Consider the following 19,011-nt stretch of genomic DNA (forward strand, 5'->3'; position numbering starts at 1 on the left):
TAGAGGTGATGAGAAAACATTAAAACACTGGAGACAAATAATCAGAGTTGATGTTAAGAAATTCATTGTATAAGAATAAGCGATGGATGTGGACAACAGGGGGTGAGGGTGAGGGCAGGATCGGGGGTATGAGGGGACATTGGGGGGATAAGGACACATTTGTAATATCTTAATCAATAAAGGGAAAAAATAACAACAACAAAAAGAAATTCATTGTGATCTCTATGTAAAAATGGAGGAAGAGGCAACAGTTAATAAGATAATCATTTTTTTAAGCTCAGTTGTATAACTCCCTGCAGTGAATTCTGTTATCTTTTGGTTGCTAAGTTGTTAAACATCATTGAACATTGTATTTTAAAGGCAGTATGAAGACACTTTCATTTTACCAATTTTTATAGAATTTCTTTTTTTGTTTTTTTACATTTTTCTTTACTGAAACCTTGTTGTTGGTTGGAAAGTATTTATGGAATGAAAGACTTGTTAATATTTTTTGAAAAACATTTGCTAAGCTTCTTTTGAGTAATTTGGTTACTCCAAGTATGAACACAATATAATTTAGCCTCGGCTGGTATTTTTGCTTGTTAAGATAACTTTGTAAAAATTAGTCTACCAAATAGAAACATTCTTTAAAATGGCTTAGAATCAATGGTATGAAGTAATATGTAAATTATCAAGTAGGATTGAGCAGTAAATCGCATCTCCTTCTTACACTTCACTGTACTTTCTTAGGTTGAGGTGCCTGGGGTAGGACAGGGGCAGGGACCTCTGTGATGTTCGGTATAAGATCTGAGTGTTTGGTATAAGATTAGAGTACACATTCTTTGCTCCATCCTGCTACCTACAAGCTACTTTATCAATCCAATGGCAGTTTAATGACACTTCCTGGTAAGAAATTCTCCTCTTTTCCTGCTGGATCTCTTCTGTCACCACCCCACAGAGTCATCACCCCAGATTCACTGTTGCTTAACATATGCAGTAAATGCCATGAACATGTTATCAATCCACTGGAGAGACATTTTCCTACCTCCTGTGACTTTAAAGCTTAAAGGGCTGAACAAAATATATGATCTCCGTGACACCAAGTAAAGTCAATAGCTGCTATATGAGCCAACTTCTACAAAATTTGACAAATAGCAGTCACAAATCCACTCTGACCAATTTGTCTTTTCCTTTTCATTTTTTTTAAAAAAACAACACAGATGAAGACATCCAATGTCATATCAAGCAGATCTTCACACAGCCACATTTGGAACTAAGTCCGGAATTTAACCCGAAGATCAAAGATTATTACTCTGAAGTCCCTTTTGATGTGGTAACCGTGACAATTGGCGTGGAGACTTCTAACTGTCAGTGCAAGGTGTACCTGCATGACCGGGCAGGGCCAAGGTATGGAATGCTGCCAGGCTGAGTGAAGATGTCACAGTGGGAAGCAGACATTCGAGGCAACCTTTGCAGGTGGTTCGGAAACGTTGAGGCACGAGATCAGTTGGAGAGACTAACAGGGTGGGAAATCTTTCCACTTCTCAGGGGTCATGGGGTTACAAAGAACACATCAGCGCTCTGCTGATCTATGAGCAATCTTTTATAGGATCTTGGTGACCATGTTCTAACAGGAGTGGATCTTGTGCTATGAAATATCAAAGAGGACTCATTAAGGGAGGGTTAGTTTATTATTGTCCTCGTGTTTTTAGATTGCTAAAGAGTTAATCCCTCTGAACAGTGGCCTCCTACCAACCCAACACCCCAAGTTTTTGAATATTCAGGAATTGATTACTTAATAAACATGTTGTGGACAGAGTCACGTTAACTTTCCTCGTCTCACTGGGATTTTGTTCTTCTGACTCTGTTGAGAGCCACCAACTATTTTGTTTGTAATTTTGAACAGAAGATAAAACCTTTTGATATCCGTGTCCATAGCAAGGAAGATATTTATGTTCCCATGCTGTAGGGAAAGAAATGCTATTGTATCCTTGGGAGCCAAGAAAATGTAGTAGAAAGAAAAGAGCAATCAGCCAGACAAAGCTGGGTCCCAAACCTGACTCTCCCATGTGACTTGGGCAGTTTGTTTCCTGGTTCTGGGTTATGTTCTCTATTTAAAATGAGGACAATCAATGTTTTGTGTAGAGTTGTTGTGACTGTTAAATGAGATAATGTATTACCCTGACGGATGGTTAATAAATATTAGTTCCCTTTCCTACATTTATAGGAGACATGACTTGCTTAGCAAGATAACTCCTAGCGTACCAACCAACGTACTGGGAAACAGAAGTGAAAATACTTATTTCACATTTTAGGTTTCTTGTGAAATCATACAGACAAATCACAGGCACTTAATATTAATGTATGAATTCGTTTGGGCTGAATAGACATTTCTCTCTCCAGCTTTGCCAACTACCCTCTGGGCTTAGGAACAAACAGAATCTCAATGCTTGTGGTGGATGAATCTCCGGCCCAGGGTGAGACCATGATCACGTACAAACTCACCATCTATCGAGAAGACCGTCCAAGTCTGCCCTTGTTTGAGGACTTTATGGCATGCGGTTTTGTGCAGGTAAGTGAATTTTACCTTTGCACTTGGATTGACTTGGAAGTGATATAACCCAGGTGAAAAATGCCAAATGAAAATTGTTGGGGGGAAAAGTATGTCTTTCAATCCAAACTGTGGTCTCATTTCAAAAAAGCAGGAGTCTCAGCCAGGTACCTAAGATACCCTGTTATGAGTGGTTTTCTTTTTAGTGGGTGGCTCTTCCTTGAACTGACTGAATTCAGTGGATCTATTGTGGTTAATATGAAAAAAGTCTGAGTACTCACACTTAGTTATGAAATTGGTTTTATATTTCCCTTTCAAATTGTGCTGTGTTTCTTGGATTTGTCCCTGGATCTACTTTGAAATTTTAAACTACTTTCGGCAGAATTTATTTTAAAGAATGAGAGGAAAATTTATGGAACTATTTTACAGATGGGATACCCAATGAATGAGATTGAATTTGCTTGGGTAGATATATTTCGAATTCACTTCTCATGCTTTGATCGTTCCGAAAAGCTGTAGTTTCTCTTGTGAGCAACACATCCTATGTTGTAGCCTATTGATTTTGGAGGAGGGTAAACATTGCCCAGAGACTTTGTCTTGTTTGATTATTCTCTCCTCTGTCTTTTCCTCCTTTTTTAGGATTCTGTGCATAAACTTCTACATTTCCTCACATCATATACCCTCCCTATGGGTGATTCTAGGGAAGTAATAATTGGTACTATTATCATATGTACTAATCCACTCAGCAAGTATAACTAAATGCATCATGTCACAGGGATTTTTTATGCCACTTGGAACATTGAAAGCACAGAGGGTCAGTAAGAGAATAATGGCCCGCAAGGACTCAGTGAGTGGTATGTATCTACCATGTTTTCTTGCATGTAGTGGCCAAGTACAGTATCCTCCCCTCTCTACTCACCACCATCACAGTCTCATCTATTCCCCAGAGTTTAATACTATTTTGTAAGGGTGCCCATCACTGAGATGGATATTTTTCAAGGAAACACATATCTTTAACTTATGAACTACCATCATCTCAAAGGGGTTTTCACATTGGCCTAAAGATTGCTCTAAAGCAGGCAGGATGGAACCATTATTCTGAAAGATAGTAACAGGTGAATTTACAAGGTGGAAAAGATTAGGGTCCATGCCACATACATTTATGAAGCAATGGCAAGTAGGTTTCTTTATGGTGGGACTTCTCAGCCCTTTTCCTACATTGATTGAAATGGCAAATCTTCCAAAGGAGAAGCTACAGTGTGTAGCATTTCCAAACCTATTGGACATCCTCTCTGTGTAATAGCTACTGAATATGCTTCTGTGCAAAAACTGGGCTAGACTATGGAGACAACTGGAAAACATGTTCCTCTCAGTTACCACTCTTCAGTTTGCTTTACTTGGGGAGTAACCCTTTCGAGCCAAAGACAGTAAACTACTGCAAGCAGGTGCCATTGTCCTTCAGAGAGTGGTGTTGGCCTGGTCTGCCGGCAGGAAGAACTGCCCGAGGAAGTCAAGTGGGGAGAAGCCCCCTCTACACAAACCCAGAATCCTTAGGTGGGGTGAGTGGGGGCAAGAGGTGACCATGGAGATTGGCAGCCAGACCACTATCTGTTGGTGCCATCTGCTATTTTTTCTGACATTTGTAACTCTCCATGATCTAAGACAGTGGTCGGCAAACTCATTAGTCAACAGAGCAAAATATCAACAGTAAAACGATTGAAATTTCTTTTGAGAGCCAAATTTTTTAAACTTAAACTGTATAGGTAGGTACATTGTTATTCACTTAATTAGGGTACTCCTAAGGCTTAGGAAGAGCCACACTCAAGGGGCCAAAGAGCCGCATGTGGCTCGCGAGCCGCAGTTTGCCGACCACGGATCTAGGGGAAAAGGAATCAAGAAAAATTGTCAGGAGCTGATATAGAAAGGCACAAGATCTCTTAATATGAGTTGTCTTTGTAATAGCTCAAAGCTGTAAACAATTCAATAAGAAAAGGGGTAAACCAATTTAACATAATTTTATTGAGACATTTGTGTGTATTAATACACACAAAATGGAAGAATCTCCAAAACACTATGTTGAGAAAAAGAAGCCAGACATAAGACATACTGTATTACATTTATATGAAGTTTAAGAACAGATAAAACTAACTTATGGTGATAGAAATCAAAATAGCGGTTACCTAGAAGGTATGGGTACCTCTAAGCATGAGTGAATTTTTGGGGGCAAATATCTTAACCTGGGTGGGGTGGTTATATAGCTCCCCCAAACCACTTGGTATGTAGGTATATAGAAATGTGATTAATTAACTATGCTCTTAAGATTTATGTAACTTACTGTATGTAAAATACATAAAATGTATTTGGCTATTATAAATTATCTATTTGGATATAAATTATACCTTAACAATGTAAGATAAAAGCATTAATGGGGAAAGTAGCTATTATTTTCCAAGATATGTCTCCATTCTCATATAATATGTTGATTAAGACCAGTTAATTACCATGCTATTATTACATTAGACAGTAGATAATATTAGGCATTTGTTACTATGATCCGAAGAAAAATATTAGAACTTTTTTTGTGAGATGTGTCTTACAGGTGATTGAAGGAAAGTATTTCAGTCATGTATAAGAATAATTTCCAGGTCTTAATTAAAAGTTTTTGTGTGGTTCCCCGGCAGTACTGTATTCTATAACATGGAAAGACGTCTAATAAGCATTAGTATTTTTTAGCCTTCCTTCCATAAACTGCCAAATGACTGAACAGGTAATGAATAAATAATGTAGATTACTGTAGCCCCATTCCCTAGGAACTGGGAGAAGGCATCGCAGAGGTTTTCTCACCAGACACTCCAGTTAAAATCCTAACCCAGAGACCTTTTCCTTATTTCTCATTTAGGTTTACTTTCATTAGTCTGTGGGTTCCACTGCAAGTTGATACCATGATGAAGTTTAGAATACAAAGAGTGAGGGATAAAAGTTCCTACCTCCCATCACTTCTTAGGTATTTCAGAATTTCCATTGACGTTAATAGCTAACTAGATATGCATTATGAGACAAAAACTTTTGGTCTTTGGAATTGTTTTTCTCTTCTGTTAGCATCCACAGTGCCTTCCTTCATTGTATTCCTAAGGCTGAAGTCCAGAGTCAACTATTGCAGATAAGTGATAGGCTGTTCTAGTGGGATCTCCAAAGCCTTACGGGGAACCTAAAAGGAAATGAATTAAACTGTAATTATATTTTGTCTGTTGGTTAAGGGGGAAAATTACAATTCCTCCTTACATTTCAAATTAGATTTTGGTCTAATGGGCTCAATTATTAAATTTTAAACAAATGTAAGAAGCAATCTGCCTTCAAATGGCCAAAAAGGAGACTCTAATTTGTGGTTAATCAGCTTCTTAATTTCTCCTTCCCTCATTCTCTCAACTTCTTTCTGAATGCCAATTATTCACTTGATCCTCTCACCAAAGACTGACAGTAAAGAGAAAGCAAATACAAGGCTTGCCAGTCAATTAAAAAATCAATTACTACGACTTTTTGGTGAATAATAGGCTAATTTAATTAATTTTCTGATAGACATTTGTATCCTTTATGTGTTCAAACATTGTTAAGTGCCTACTTAGCCATAAATAACTATTCTAGTTTAGAGTCTGTATCTAATTATATCATCAACTGGAATGTATATGGTTGTCACAGAGGCAACTCTTAGTTATGTTAGTACCAGTGAGGGAAAGGAGCTAATTTACTTGACTTACATAAAACAACCAGATTAAGAATAAAGTTTCTCAATCTTGGCACTATTGATAGCAGGGCTAGATAATTCTTTGTTTTGGGGAGCTATGCTGTGCATTGTAGGAAGTTTATTTAACAGCATCCCTGCCCTCTACCCTCTCGATCCCAGTAGTACACCCCTCTCCAAGCGGTGACAATCCACAATGTCCTCTCATAGGAAATCAATCCCAGTTGAGAGTCACTGATAGAGACCAATGAGAGGTCCTATTTTTCTATTTCTATTAAGAATTCTGTAGTGCCCTGACCAGTTTGGCTCAGTGGATAGAGCATCAGCCTGCGGACTCAAGGGTCCCGGGTTCGATTCCGGTCAAGGGCATGTACCTTGGTTGCAGGCATATCCCCAGTGGGGGGTGTGCAGGAGGCAGCTGATCGATGTTTCTCTCTCATCGATGTTTCTAACTCTCTATCCCTCTCCCTTCCTCTCTGTAAAAAATCAATAAAATATATTTTTTTTAAAAAGAATTCTGTAGTGGTATGAGTTATTTAGAGGTAATCCTTCAATGTTAAATGTTGAAGCGTCAGCCTTCCTATCTTTTTCTCATCAGTGATACTACTCTGATGTTCTTTATTCTACTTATTAATGGGCCTTCTTTTCTGGCTAATGTAATTATTCTAATCAGAAATAGGCATTCATTTATAGAAAATATGACTCTTAATAAGATGTTAAAAAGCCATATAAGATACATAGACTGTTATTTCATTTTGATTTACCCAAGTAGCATAATGTTTTGCTCTTAGGAAGCAAGATTTAGAAAGTAATAAACTGCTATTATGGTTAGGATATATCATGCTTAGGAATTAATAAAATATATTTATGTTCTAAGGAAATTAAGATACTAGGAGGAAATATTTCTTTTAATATCTCTGTCTAAATAAAAAAAATTACATGGATAACAATATAGCATCCACAGATGTTGATTTCCATAGATGATCTATGGTCTCATATGTAATTTGCCCCAAAAGTGTTTTTGCCAAAATAAAGCCATAAATAAAATCTACATCATATATCAGAAGTGTAGGAGAATATGTTTCATGAATTCATTTCTAGAAACAGCTTTCATTTTAAAATAAATTGCTATTAATAAAAGGAAGATACCAAGGAAAGAGAAAACGCCAAGACTTGAAGAAAAGTCTTGTCCAGCATTTAGTGACCCATCTAAAATGGGCATTTGCTGCTTTCTTTAAAAAATAATTAGCGATCTAGATGCTGAGTTATTAAATGATGTGTGAATGGCTCCAGTTCTAGCATTTGGAAAAGCTTTACAGTTTTCCCACTTATTTTTTGCACCTTTCCAACACCACGGAGGACTATTACCAAACAACTCAAGTTATAGTTGCCTAATATGTTAGCAAATATCTATAATGAAAGAACAGAAGACCTTTTATCAATAATTACTGAATAAAAAGATATGCTTGCTTCTAAAGTTGTAATATCAATGATATACTCATTTTAGTGGCTTACAGTTACCTTGTGTGCCTCCATATTCCAGAGGAATGTGATTTAATTTTTGACAACAGCATCTGTTGTAGAGAAATGCTCAGTGCTGTCATTGCAAAAGTCAGAATTGGTTCTAGCTCTATAAAGGGGTGAGAGCCTGTTTCCTCTGTGGAAATTATTTCATCAGAGCAAATTCTGCATCTTAACAAAGTACCTCAGGACATTTTCTAAACTAGAACTTGGTTAAAAGCCATGGACTGACTCTAAGACCCATGCCCATAATGGCTAACAAGGGAACCTGATGTGAGGGTCCCCTCTGCCTGGTGTAATTGATTGTGTGTCCGAGTATAAGGCATTTAAGCTCCCTAAAATCTGTTTCCCTCTCTTTAAGAACAGAACTAGTAATAGTACCTATTTTATAAAGTTGTACTGAGGACTCAGTTAAGTAGATCATAAATGCAATGTTTTAGCATAAGTTTAGTGCATGATTAAGTGCTCAGTCAATATTGAATCATCATCATCATGAAAACTCTTTTTATACAGATGTGCCTCTGGGGATTACATGCAAGTGTATCTAGAGAAAGAAAAGCAAAAAAATAGGAGCCAATAATACTGAGGATGCTGGAGGGTTTTTTGGTGTGTGTGTGTGTGTGTGTGTGTGTGTGTTTATTGATTTCAGAGAGGAAGGAAGAGGGAGAGAGAGAGAGAGAAACATCAATGATGAGAATCATTGATTGGCTGCCTCCTGCACTCTCCCTACTGGGGATCAAGCCTACAACTATGTGCCCTTGACCAGAATCAAACCCGGGACCCTTCAATCCAGTGCTCTATTCACTGAGCCAGACCAGCCAGGGCAGGCGAGGAGGCTGGAGTTTAAAGGCATCGGGACGGGGGAACTGGCTGGGAGTCAGAGAGGAGAGTGAGGGACTGGGCTTTCCACAGGGCTGCAGTTTTTACCTTCATGGGTCCTGGGCTCTGTCTGTGGCAAAAACACTTAAAATTCTATTTTACAACAATTTTGATATGAAGATGAATATGTTGCTGTTATACTGTATATAGATAATATTTAATGTAAACTATATTTGAAAAATAAAATTTAAAAATAAGAGCATCTATCATTTAAAAATGAATCCTATCTGTTTTTATAGTCCATGAAGGAGAATCATTAAAAGTAACTTTAATGCTCTCCAGTTCCATCCATGCTGTTGCAAATGGTAAGAATTCCTTCTTTTGTACAGCAGAGTAGTATTCCATTGTGTAGAGGTACCACAGTTTTCTAATCCACTCACCTGCTGATGGGCACTTAGGCTGTTTCCAAATCTTAGCTATGGTGAATTGTGTTTCTATGAACATAGGAGTGCATATATCCTTTCTGATCATTATGCTAATCGAAATAAGCCAGTCAGAGAAAGATAAATATCACATGATCTCACTCATTTGTGGAATATAATGAGCAACATAAACTGATGAACAAAAATAGAACCAGAGAGAGAGAAGCATTGATCTGACTGTCCAACCTACTAGGGAAGGCAGGGAGTGAGGGGGTAAGACATCAACCAAAGGACTTGTATGCATGCATGAGCATAACCAATGGGCACAGACAGTAGGGGGGTGAGGGCATGTGCTGGGGTGTGGACGGAGAGAGGTCAATGAGAGGTCAATGGGGGAAAAAGGAGACTCATGTAATACTTTAAACAATAAATAATTTAAATTAAATAAAAAAGAGTGACTTTAATTATTGAAAAACACCAAATTAAAGGAATAAAACAAAATATATTTTTTGGAGTGTTAAAAATGCTATGGATAGAGACTGTTTTTGTTGACTAAAAAGTTTATTTTTTTCTTCTAATTTTAAAGGAAATTCAAGCATCTTCCTGGGCCCCTAAAAGTATTGTGTGCCCGGGCACTGTTCCCACTGTGCTTCATGGGGGGGTCCCCACTCTCCCACTTCCCTGAGGGATCGTAGCAGAGGCATCCATCCCATCATCAGTGACCTGGGCTGTAGGCCTTCTTTCCAGTCTTGTCCAGTGCCCTTGACTTAGCCGTTGCAAGCGTTTCAAGTTCTGTGTGCAGGGACTGAGCAATCCTTCCCCAGCTTCTCCAAATCCCATGTGGCAGTGAGAACAATGAGATTTTATTTCCAGAAGCAGTTTGCACAGGCATGCTGCACGTAGAGGCCTCCCTAGTGGCCCGCGAGCTCTGACATGCATCGAAGGCTGGCCTATTTCTGTCTAGCACAGTTTTCTTAAAAAGCAAGCAGAGGTGAGAGTGATGTATTCTTTAATCCGTGATCTATTTTGGTGCTTATATAAATTATCTTTCTGAGTTGCTGAAAAAGAATGATGTTGAACACTCAGCCCGCGAGTTTATGTAACTCACGGTCAGATAAATTGCCATTCCAATAAAGCTTTTGGCTCAGCACATCTGTTCTCCATGTTTCTCCCAGTCACATCTGCTTCCTTTACATGAGGAAACAAACTTTTCCTACCGTTAGCGCAGTCATGCCAATACAATGTGGAAGAGAATTAGGTCTTCGTGGCTTCTGCCAGCATGCGGACGAGTTCCCCTGGGGACAGCCTGCTGCCGGATACACACATTTTCATTTGAAGTTTCTGTCTTGGCATTCTAAGAATTAGTCTTCTGATTTCTGAGCTGGATAGGGAAATAGAAAGGAATCATGAGGGGTGTTTAAACAAAATATTCCAGGTAGAGTACCCAGATTTCAACTGTGACATTTGAAACTTTGAAAGAGATTCTGACCAAAAGAGAGCAGATAAAGGGAGTTCTTCTGGTAACTCCCATTCCTAATATCCACTTCTCTGTGGCTTTTAATCACTCCAAAGGCCCCTAGATCTTTCGTCTCTCTTTCTCCATTGTCATCCTCATTTCTCAAGTTCAAACTAACTGTAGCAGCGGCATAGACCAGGATAGCGAGGGTGGCGGTGGTAAGAGAAGGGGAGATATTGGGGACTGGGTTTAACGTTTTTATAAGTCCTCCTCCTCCTACCAGACAAAGTCTGGAACATCAGTTCTTTTTTTAAAAGACATTTTGGGCTTCATCAAACAACAGAGTTTAGCTCTGTGTGAGACAAGTTAAAGCAAATGATTCGTCTGGGCCAGTGGTTCTTGACATTTTACAGGAAACAATCTGATGAAAGTTTTGACCCTGTGTCCCAGGAAATAATGTATAATCGCACTCAATGCTGTATACAATTTCAGAATTGTGAAAAACCCCAGGTTAAAAAAAAATTCTTAGCCTAGTATCTTATAATATGAAGCCGAATATAACTACAGCAACAAACATACTAAGGTCAGTCATTTCTGGCCTAAATAGACATGATTATAATTCCATTTATTGAGCACTTACTTTGTCCCAGCAACTGTACTAAGTGTTTACGTGTATTATTCCATTCATAATTTTAATGATAATGAAATCAGTGTCTATATAACAATATTACATGTTGGAATTATGTGGGGTCTTTTCATATAATTTATTAGCACAGAGAATCAGCAATTATTATAGTTCTCAAAGAATAATGCCACTAAGTCTAAAATTGCCTTAGAAATATACATCTGTGAGAAGCTTGCATTGCTTTCTTCTCAAGGGCAGAGAAGGTGGTTATGAGTAATAGGTAATGGTGGTTCTAAAAACACAGGTAAATTTGATACTATGTGATTTGGCCTATTTATATTGTCCTCACTAGTCAAAGGCATTGAAGTGCTTTCTTTCAGCAGGCAGTAACAGATTGTTTTTTGTTCAAAGAAAGGTTGGCCTAATGTCTCCATTAGGTAATGCTGAGAAAATTTCCAGATGCATTTGACCAACTGGACCATTTCCTTCGAGTGCATGTGTTATAGGACTAAGATCGAGGGGTGGGTTATTCCTTGCAGATGGTTTCACTGGGTGTAGAACTACAAGCTGGTTTGACATATGTTCCCTGAAGGCAGATTTGGGACACTTGACTGCCTGACATATTGAGCTTCTTTTGAAAATGCTACTTAGTTGTCTTTTTTTTTTCTTTTTTACCCACATCCTTTTTTGAGGCAGGACTAATGAGTTTAAAACATTGAGCATGATCTCACTCTTCAAAGCAGACCAAGCCTCCCCACCCCAGTGGCCCTCCATCGCTTTGGAATCCCATTCTTTAGCAATGTGGTGCAGACTTTCATGGACTCTTCTGAGTTTTTACCTCTTCTACTTTCTCCCCCACCCCCGCCCCACATGCTTGAGGATGATCTTTCTGGCCCTAATGATTTAGAAAAATCAACATTGCATGTGGGGTGCTTAACCTGATAGGTTATTTTAAAATTAAATTGCTGATAAAGTTGAGAGAACCAGATTTCAAAAGTTCAAGAAATAGTAGAAAGGGAAGAATTTTCTTTAAGTGAAATAATCTCTCTTAATTACTTTGATCGAAACAGTATTTGTGCTGTCTGGATTCGAGTCTTAGTTCACCACGTCCTGTTGGAGACCTTGGGAAAGTTTCTCATCTGCCAGATAGGGATATCATAGTACCGACCTTACAGCGTGGACTTAAGTAAAACACCGAGTTAATATTGTGAAGAGCTTGTAATAGCGCCTGGGCACAGAAAGAGCTTAATATACATGTTTGCAAAATATAACAAGATAAAATGTCTTCAGGCTGGTATAAGAAGAAAGTTTAAGATGGGATTTTTATTCCTACTGGGATCTAGTAAGCGGAAGTGGAGATGTTTAAATTGCTTATATTTTAGTTTAGCTATAATGAAAGGTAAAAATGCATAAGGCTTTGCAGAACAAACCACCTGTGCTAATAAACTATACTGAAAATTTTGTAGTGAATGTGATAAAACAAAAGTCCCAGAATTGACTGTGAAATCTGCCCTGCCACGTGTTTTAATTTTGATAGTTGCACCATTTTTATGTCATCTTATTAGCAATGTCAACTGGAAGACTAAGACTTCACGAGTTACTTTACCAAAAAGAAGAGAAGTTGTTTTTCCTTTTGCCAAACACAGGAACACCCTTCAGAGATATTATTTGGTAGACTCCATTAAAGGCAAGGAGACCAATGTTCCCTGGGCCATTTTTCAGGAATGAGCAAGGAAAGATAAGGATGGTCTCTTGAGTATCATCAGGCACATGTATAGCCATAAAGCAATTTAATATTTTTCGTATGTGTAATCTCTAGGAAAACTATCATTTGAAGGCCACCCCTTGAAGAGATAATACATTTATTCAGACCTGATAATAAACTGAATGATTGCATGAGTCTCATCGTATATATTCACAGCATAATCTTGACCAAAACTGCTAAACTCTCTTCACTTTTTTAAAATCAAAATTTGTTCCAAATAACTGTTGGATATTTCGCAAATGCCAGGTGCGTCCTCACAGATGAGAGATTTGTCACTTTCGAGAATACTTAAAATGTGCAGTACCTAACATTTTCTCAGCACCGAATGTGTGCCAGGCCCTCTTCTGATTGCTTTACATTTATTCACACAATTCTCAAAACCAAACAACATGAGGTAAATACTTTGATGATTCCCATTTCACAGATGGGGAAGCAGAGGCACAGAGAACTTGCTGAAGGCCACAGAGCTTAGAACAGCAGAGCCCATGACTGAACCAGGAAGCCTGGTTCTAGAACTCTGCTGCTTCCAAGCTATGCTCTTAGCCACTCCACTTCACTCCAAAACTGGATTGCTGAAATAAGCATGTTTTCCAAAGGGCTTTGGCTCTGAAAGTTAATTTGTAGGTTCTTGTTAGAAACTTGAAATCAATTTATTTTTCTATAGAAGAAAGTTTCCAAATGAGGTTAGGTTACAGGGAATCTTTAGAAATCCTTTGCCAATCATATTCTAATAAAACTGGAAAAAATCCTCTTAAAATATACTAATATTAATACAGGGGAGGGTCCTAAGGAAGGGGCAAGTATACCAGGGAGCCCTGCAACAATTATGTGTGGGGGAAGGGCTCCAGGAGCCCAAGCTGTGAACTGGGAAGATGTCTGTAGAGGAGGGGGTGCGTGGCTGGGCACATCTCTAGCTGTAGATTGACCAGTAGTTCTGTGGGCAGTCGTTACATTCATATTTAGGCTACCTGTGAATCTTATATTCGATTGTCACACTAAGCTTCAGAGGTGGGGGCAACTTGGATGTCCAACCCCTCACCCTGCATATGGATAAACCCCAAATATTTGTCCAAGTCTATACCTAGGCTCGTTGCCTGTGAGTTGCATGGGCTGACCATGGAATCTCCTGGAAGCTGCGCTTTATGGAGAAGGGCAGTGGGAATCCAGACCTGGACATGTGTCTTAAGTTCCTGGAGCCAGTTCTGTGTCTGTAAGAGTCTCTAATGCAGAACTGCTATTTCTAAACTTAGAAAATAAACGATGGATTGCGAATTTGCTGACTCCTCTTAGTAACTAAAAAGAGGACCCTATTTCTCCTTTAGAATATGTACTCTGCTATTTCATGCCTTATTTGTAAAGACTTAGTGCCATCCACTTGATATCACAAAATTTAAAAACTGTAAACGTTTTTTTGAGGAAAGGAAGTCAGAGGTAGTTATCAAGCATTATTTTAGAAAATCCGTAGTGATGTCTCCAAGGAGGAGACTTTAGTAATCTACAGCTATTCGACTGCCAGTCAACAGACCCATGTGTCTGAGTCAATACTGGCACAGAATGAAAAAATCATGATTTGTGTGAAGCCCCCAAAATAGCACGCACCGCCTGGGATTCTCCGGCATCCTCTTTCCCAGGCTACGTCCATCTGTGATCATGGTAACCCCTCGCCTGGCCTGCAGCCCTCCCTGCCAACTGGCCACATGCCGCTGATGAACAGCCTCTCACCCCTCTCAGAACCAAGACACAAATATTAGATGAATTTCCTTTGAACCCTGCTTTCTCTTGGCTCTTGACATAGTCTGGGAGCCACATAATCCCTTCTTAATCATCATTTTTTCCTGGATAAGAAAATATAAAAAGAACTTGTACACATCTCCAAGGTGTTTGATACATTAGACCATGATTAGAAACAATGACCCGTTTCTTAAATATTTAATTAGAATCTGCCACTGCTATATGTGGACTATGAACTATGGAGCCCTTACAAAGATGACTAAGTTTCTCTGAATAATTAATAATAATTATAATAATAATAAATCACAATAATTTTCTTTTTGATGCTTCTTCTGAGAACCTACTTCCTTAGGCACCTTCGTGTGTAAGTGACCAGATAATAGTCAATTCTTATTTATGTAACTCAACTTAATAAAATAATATGTGTTCCATGCTAGAAGGAAGCATTCCAGGATATTATATTCTTTTTAACACCATTATCTGGTCAGAACACTTATACCACAACGATAATGATTTCCAGCTGTCCCAAATCCTAAAAGTAAAGCTCCACCCCCCAAATATATTTTGTTACTGAAACATGTGTAAACAATTATGAATATCTAAACCATACTGGCATTGGTTTTCAGACTCTCTCCAAAACTGTAGGGAAAAATGCCTCTAATAAGTATGTTGATAGATACATCCGACTTCAAAAGCTGCTTGTGCAGACCCACAGAATAAAGATTTCACGTTTTATTGGGTATAGCAAAAAATGGTATAAATGTTAACTTCCACATTCAAAAAAGAATAAAAACATTTACAGTTCTTCCTTCTGATTTATAAAACTCAGATTTTTCAAAATTGCCCTGAGGATGCAGGGGTGGAGAGTGATGGTCAACTTTTATTAAAATTCTACATTTGGGACCCCAAAGAGGACACCTGACTTAATCATGTTTTGTTTGTGTGTTTGTTTGTTTGTTTAGTTTAACTTAAAACACACACACACACACACACACACACCAGCTCTAGCAGGTGTGGCTCAGTTGGTTGGGTGTCATCCCAGGCACCAAAAGGTTGCCAGTTCAATTCCTGGGCTTGCATTTGATCCCCAGTAGGAGGCATGCAGGAGGCAGCCAATCAATAGTTCACTCTCATCAATGTTTCTCTCTCTCCAAAAAATCAATTAAAAAGTCTTAAAACACAGACACACACACACACACACAACAACAACAACACAAATACATGGATTCATTAGGCCAAGAAAAAAATTGAGAGAAAACACATTTAAACTTAAAAGTTTAGTTTAAATGTATTTTTTAATGAGCCTACCTCTTATTTTTTTTCCAGAAGCACTCAAAACCTCACTTAAATCCTATTTTAAACAGAGTAGATTCCCCTACCCATTAGCACAATATTGTTCAGGATGGTACCATCATTGTGGGAACCTATGCTAAAACTCCATTTAGTTAACAGTCTGTTCCCAGGGCTTACTTTCTGCCTCTCTGCTACGTTTCTGCCTCTCTCTTTCTCAGTCTTTCTGTCTCTCTCTTACTTGCACATACACATGTGTGCATGGATACACACACACACACACAGTAAGTTTCTCTAGGCCAAATCCTAGGTCTTTGATCATCCCACTTAATATAATTCCTAGGGAATTTTTAATTAATATTTGTAAAATTAAATGATACTTCTAAGCTAAATACAAAATTAAATATATGTTCTAGTTTTTAAAAGTTATTCTGTAGCCTTGGCTGGGTGGGTCAAGTGGTTGAAGTGTTGTTCTGTACACCAAAAGTTGCAGGCTCAATTCCTGGTCAGGGCACATACCTAGATTTCAGGTTTGATTCCCAGTCAGGGGCATGTGTGGGAGGCAACCGATCGCTGTTTCTCTCTCACATCATTCTCTCTCTCTCTCTCTACTTCCCTCCCTTCCTCTCTCTCTAAAAAATCAATAAAAAGATATCTTCAGTTGAGGGGGAAAAAGTTATGTTGTAGTTCATATAAATGCATCCTTTCAGAAATATTAAAATGCATTATTACATTCGTAAGAGAATAAATAGTGTTGGCATAATTCCTGTCCCTGTAGGTTAACCAAATAATGCAAAATTTCTAAATTCTTCATGTCTTAGTAAAAAGAAGGCTTCCTTCTCATCCTTGGACTTTCATGTACTAAGCAGCAAGAACAGGAGTGGACTGAGAGAGAAGAGATCACCTTCAGGGAATGGATTGGTCTTGAAGTAAGGCTCCTTAATTCCCTGCTCTCCCAGTGCGAGGAGGGAGTGGTGTCCATGATCTTTCCTCTCTGAGGTAATCCCTATTATTAGTCTGGAGATTACTTCCAGAAGCAGAGAAACGTGCTTGTTTACCTTGTTGGATGTCTGCTTAGTTACAGGGTTTGACAAATGACCTTATCTATAATAATAAAAGTGTAATATGCTAATTGGACTGAACAGCCTAACGACCTTTTGGACATCATTCTGGATGTCCTTCTGGATGAAGCTGTGGTGGTGGGGGCCGAGGCAGAGGTGGTTAGGGGCAATCAGGCAGGCAGGCAAGCAGTTAGGGGTGATCAGGCAGGCAGGTGAGCAGTTAGGGGTGATCAGGCAGGCAGGTGAGCAGTTAGGGGTGATCAGGCAGGCAGGTGAGCAGTTAGGGGTGATCAGGCAGGCAGGCAAATGGTTCAGGGTGATCAGGCAGGCAGGCAAGTGGCTAGGGGTGATCAGGCAGGCAAGCAGAGGGGTTAGGAGCGATGAGGCAGGCATGCAGAGTGGTTAGGGGTGATCAGGAAGGCAGGCAGATGAGCAGTTAGGAGTCAGCAGTCCCGGATTGTGAGAGGGATGTCAGACTGTCAGTTTAGGCCTGATCCTACAGTCAGACATGCCCCAAAGGGTCCTGGATTGTGAGAGGGTGCAGGCCAGGCTGAGGGATTCCCACCCCCCCCCCACCCTTCGTGCACAAATTTCATGCACTGGGCCTCTAGTCCTATATAATAAAAGGCTAATATGCAAATCGACTGAATGGCGGAACGACTGGTTGCTATGATGTGCACTGACCACCAGGGGGCAGATGCTCAACACAAGAGCTGGTGGTCAGTGCGCTCCCACAGGGGGAGCACCACTCAGCCAGAAGCCAGGCTCATGGCTGGCGAGTGCAGTAGTGGTGGTAGAAGCCTCTCCCACCTCCATGGCAGTGCTCTTGGACTGTGAGAGAGCGATGATTAGGCTGAGGACCACCCTCCGCCCCAGAGTGCATGAATTTCATGTACTGGGCCTCTAGTACTGCTAGAAAAGAGAAGGAGCTTTGTGAGATGAGGCAGTTGGTGAGGTTAACCAGGCCATGAAAGGGCAAGGACATACATGTACTGCATATCTATACCCAGAAAAACATCTCAGGACCTGTAGGTCTATCTGTCCCAGCTGCAGCCCCCAGAGTTGAATCTATAGACAGTAGAAGAAACTAGGTGATCTTATCAGGGACCTAACCTGGAACAAAAAGGGGCCTGAGCCTATCACGCAGGATCAGCTAGAGAAGCTAGTGGAGCCCCTAATTGCTCCAGGCCTCTGTGCTGTCATCAGGGCCTATTTGAGGCTGCCTCCATCCACATCGAATATAGACAGGGATAGAGGTCAACGGCGACATGACCCCTGAGAAAGAGATTGCTTTTCCCCTCTCCTTCCTCCTGACTCAAATCGAGGAGACTGAGTGTTGGGAAGTTATGAGAGAACGCATCTCATCCACTACCTCTAACCTTCTGGTATTAGTTTTCTATTTCTGTGTAATAAATCACCACAAATTTAGTAACTTAAGACAACATCCATTCACTAGTGCATAGTTTGGTAGCTCAGAAATCCAAGGGCAGTGCGACTGGGTTCTTTACTCAGGGGCTGAAATCAAGGTATTGCTCAGGTTGAGTTTGGCTGGAGACCTCTGGAGAAGAACTGGTTTCCAAGTTCATGCAGGTCATTGTAGGATTCAGTTCCTTGCAGCTGAAGGGCTGAAGTTTCGTTACCTTGCAAGCTGTCATCCAAGGGCTACTCTCAGTCGACCCCCACCCCACCCCAAGCTGCCTGCATTCCTTGCCATGTGGTTCCCTCCAGATTCTCAGTCAGCTACAGAGAACCATTCACACCTTGAGTCCCTCTCAGGACTTGTCTCTGTCGTCCCTGTCTCTGATCTCTAGATCCAGTTTTAATCTCCCTAACTTAAGGTCAACTGATTTGAGACCGTAATCACATCACCAAAATGCCTTCACAGCAACATCTAGGTCAGTGTTTGCTTGAATAACTGGAAGAATATGTGTATCAACCAGGGGCCAGGAGTTGTAAGAGCCATCTTAGAATTAAACCCATCATAAGCTGTAGGACGATAAACCTAACCTTCCCTAGGGAAGCTTTGGGACCAATACAAAATTAAAGTTCCAG

At 39.7% G+C, this 19,011-nt stretch overlaps 1 protein-coding gene across 4 annotated transcripts in view; it reads left to right on the forward strand.

Moving 5' to 3' along the window:
• Positions 1-19,011, forward strand: part of CPED1 (cadherin like and PC-esterase domain containing 1) — a 280,292-nt gene that overhangs the window by 136,677 nt on the left and 124,604 nt on the right. For all 4 annotated transcript variants that reach the window (XM_070423793.1, XM_070423794.1, XM_070423792.1 and 1 more), the window contains 2 exons: positions 1,200-1,386; positions 2,383-2,551. In XM_070423793.1, coding sequence (XP_070279894.1) covers positions 1,200-1,386; positions 2,383-2,551 — 356 coding nt within the window. The remainder of the gene's footprint in view (positions 1-1,199; positions 1,387-2,382; positions 2,552-19,011) is intronic.

This window comes from Myotis yumanensis, unplaced genomic scaffold (genome assembly GCF_028538775.1).
Source record: "Myotis yumanensis isolate MYYU_CA2020_CCGP unplaced genomic scaffold, mMyoYum1.0.hap1 SCAF_9, whole genome shotgun sequence".
NCBI lineage: Eukaryota > Metazoa > Chordata > Mammalia > Chiroptera > Vespertilionidae > Myotis > Myotis yumanensis.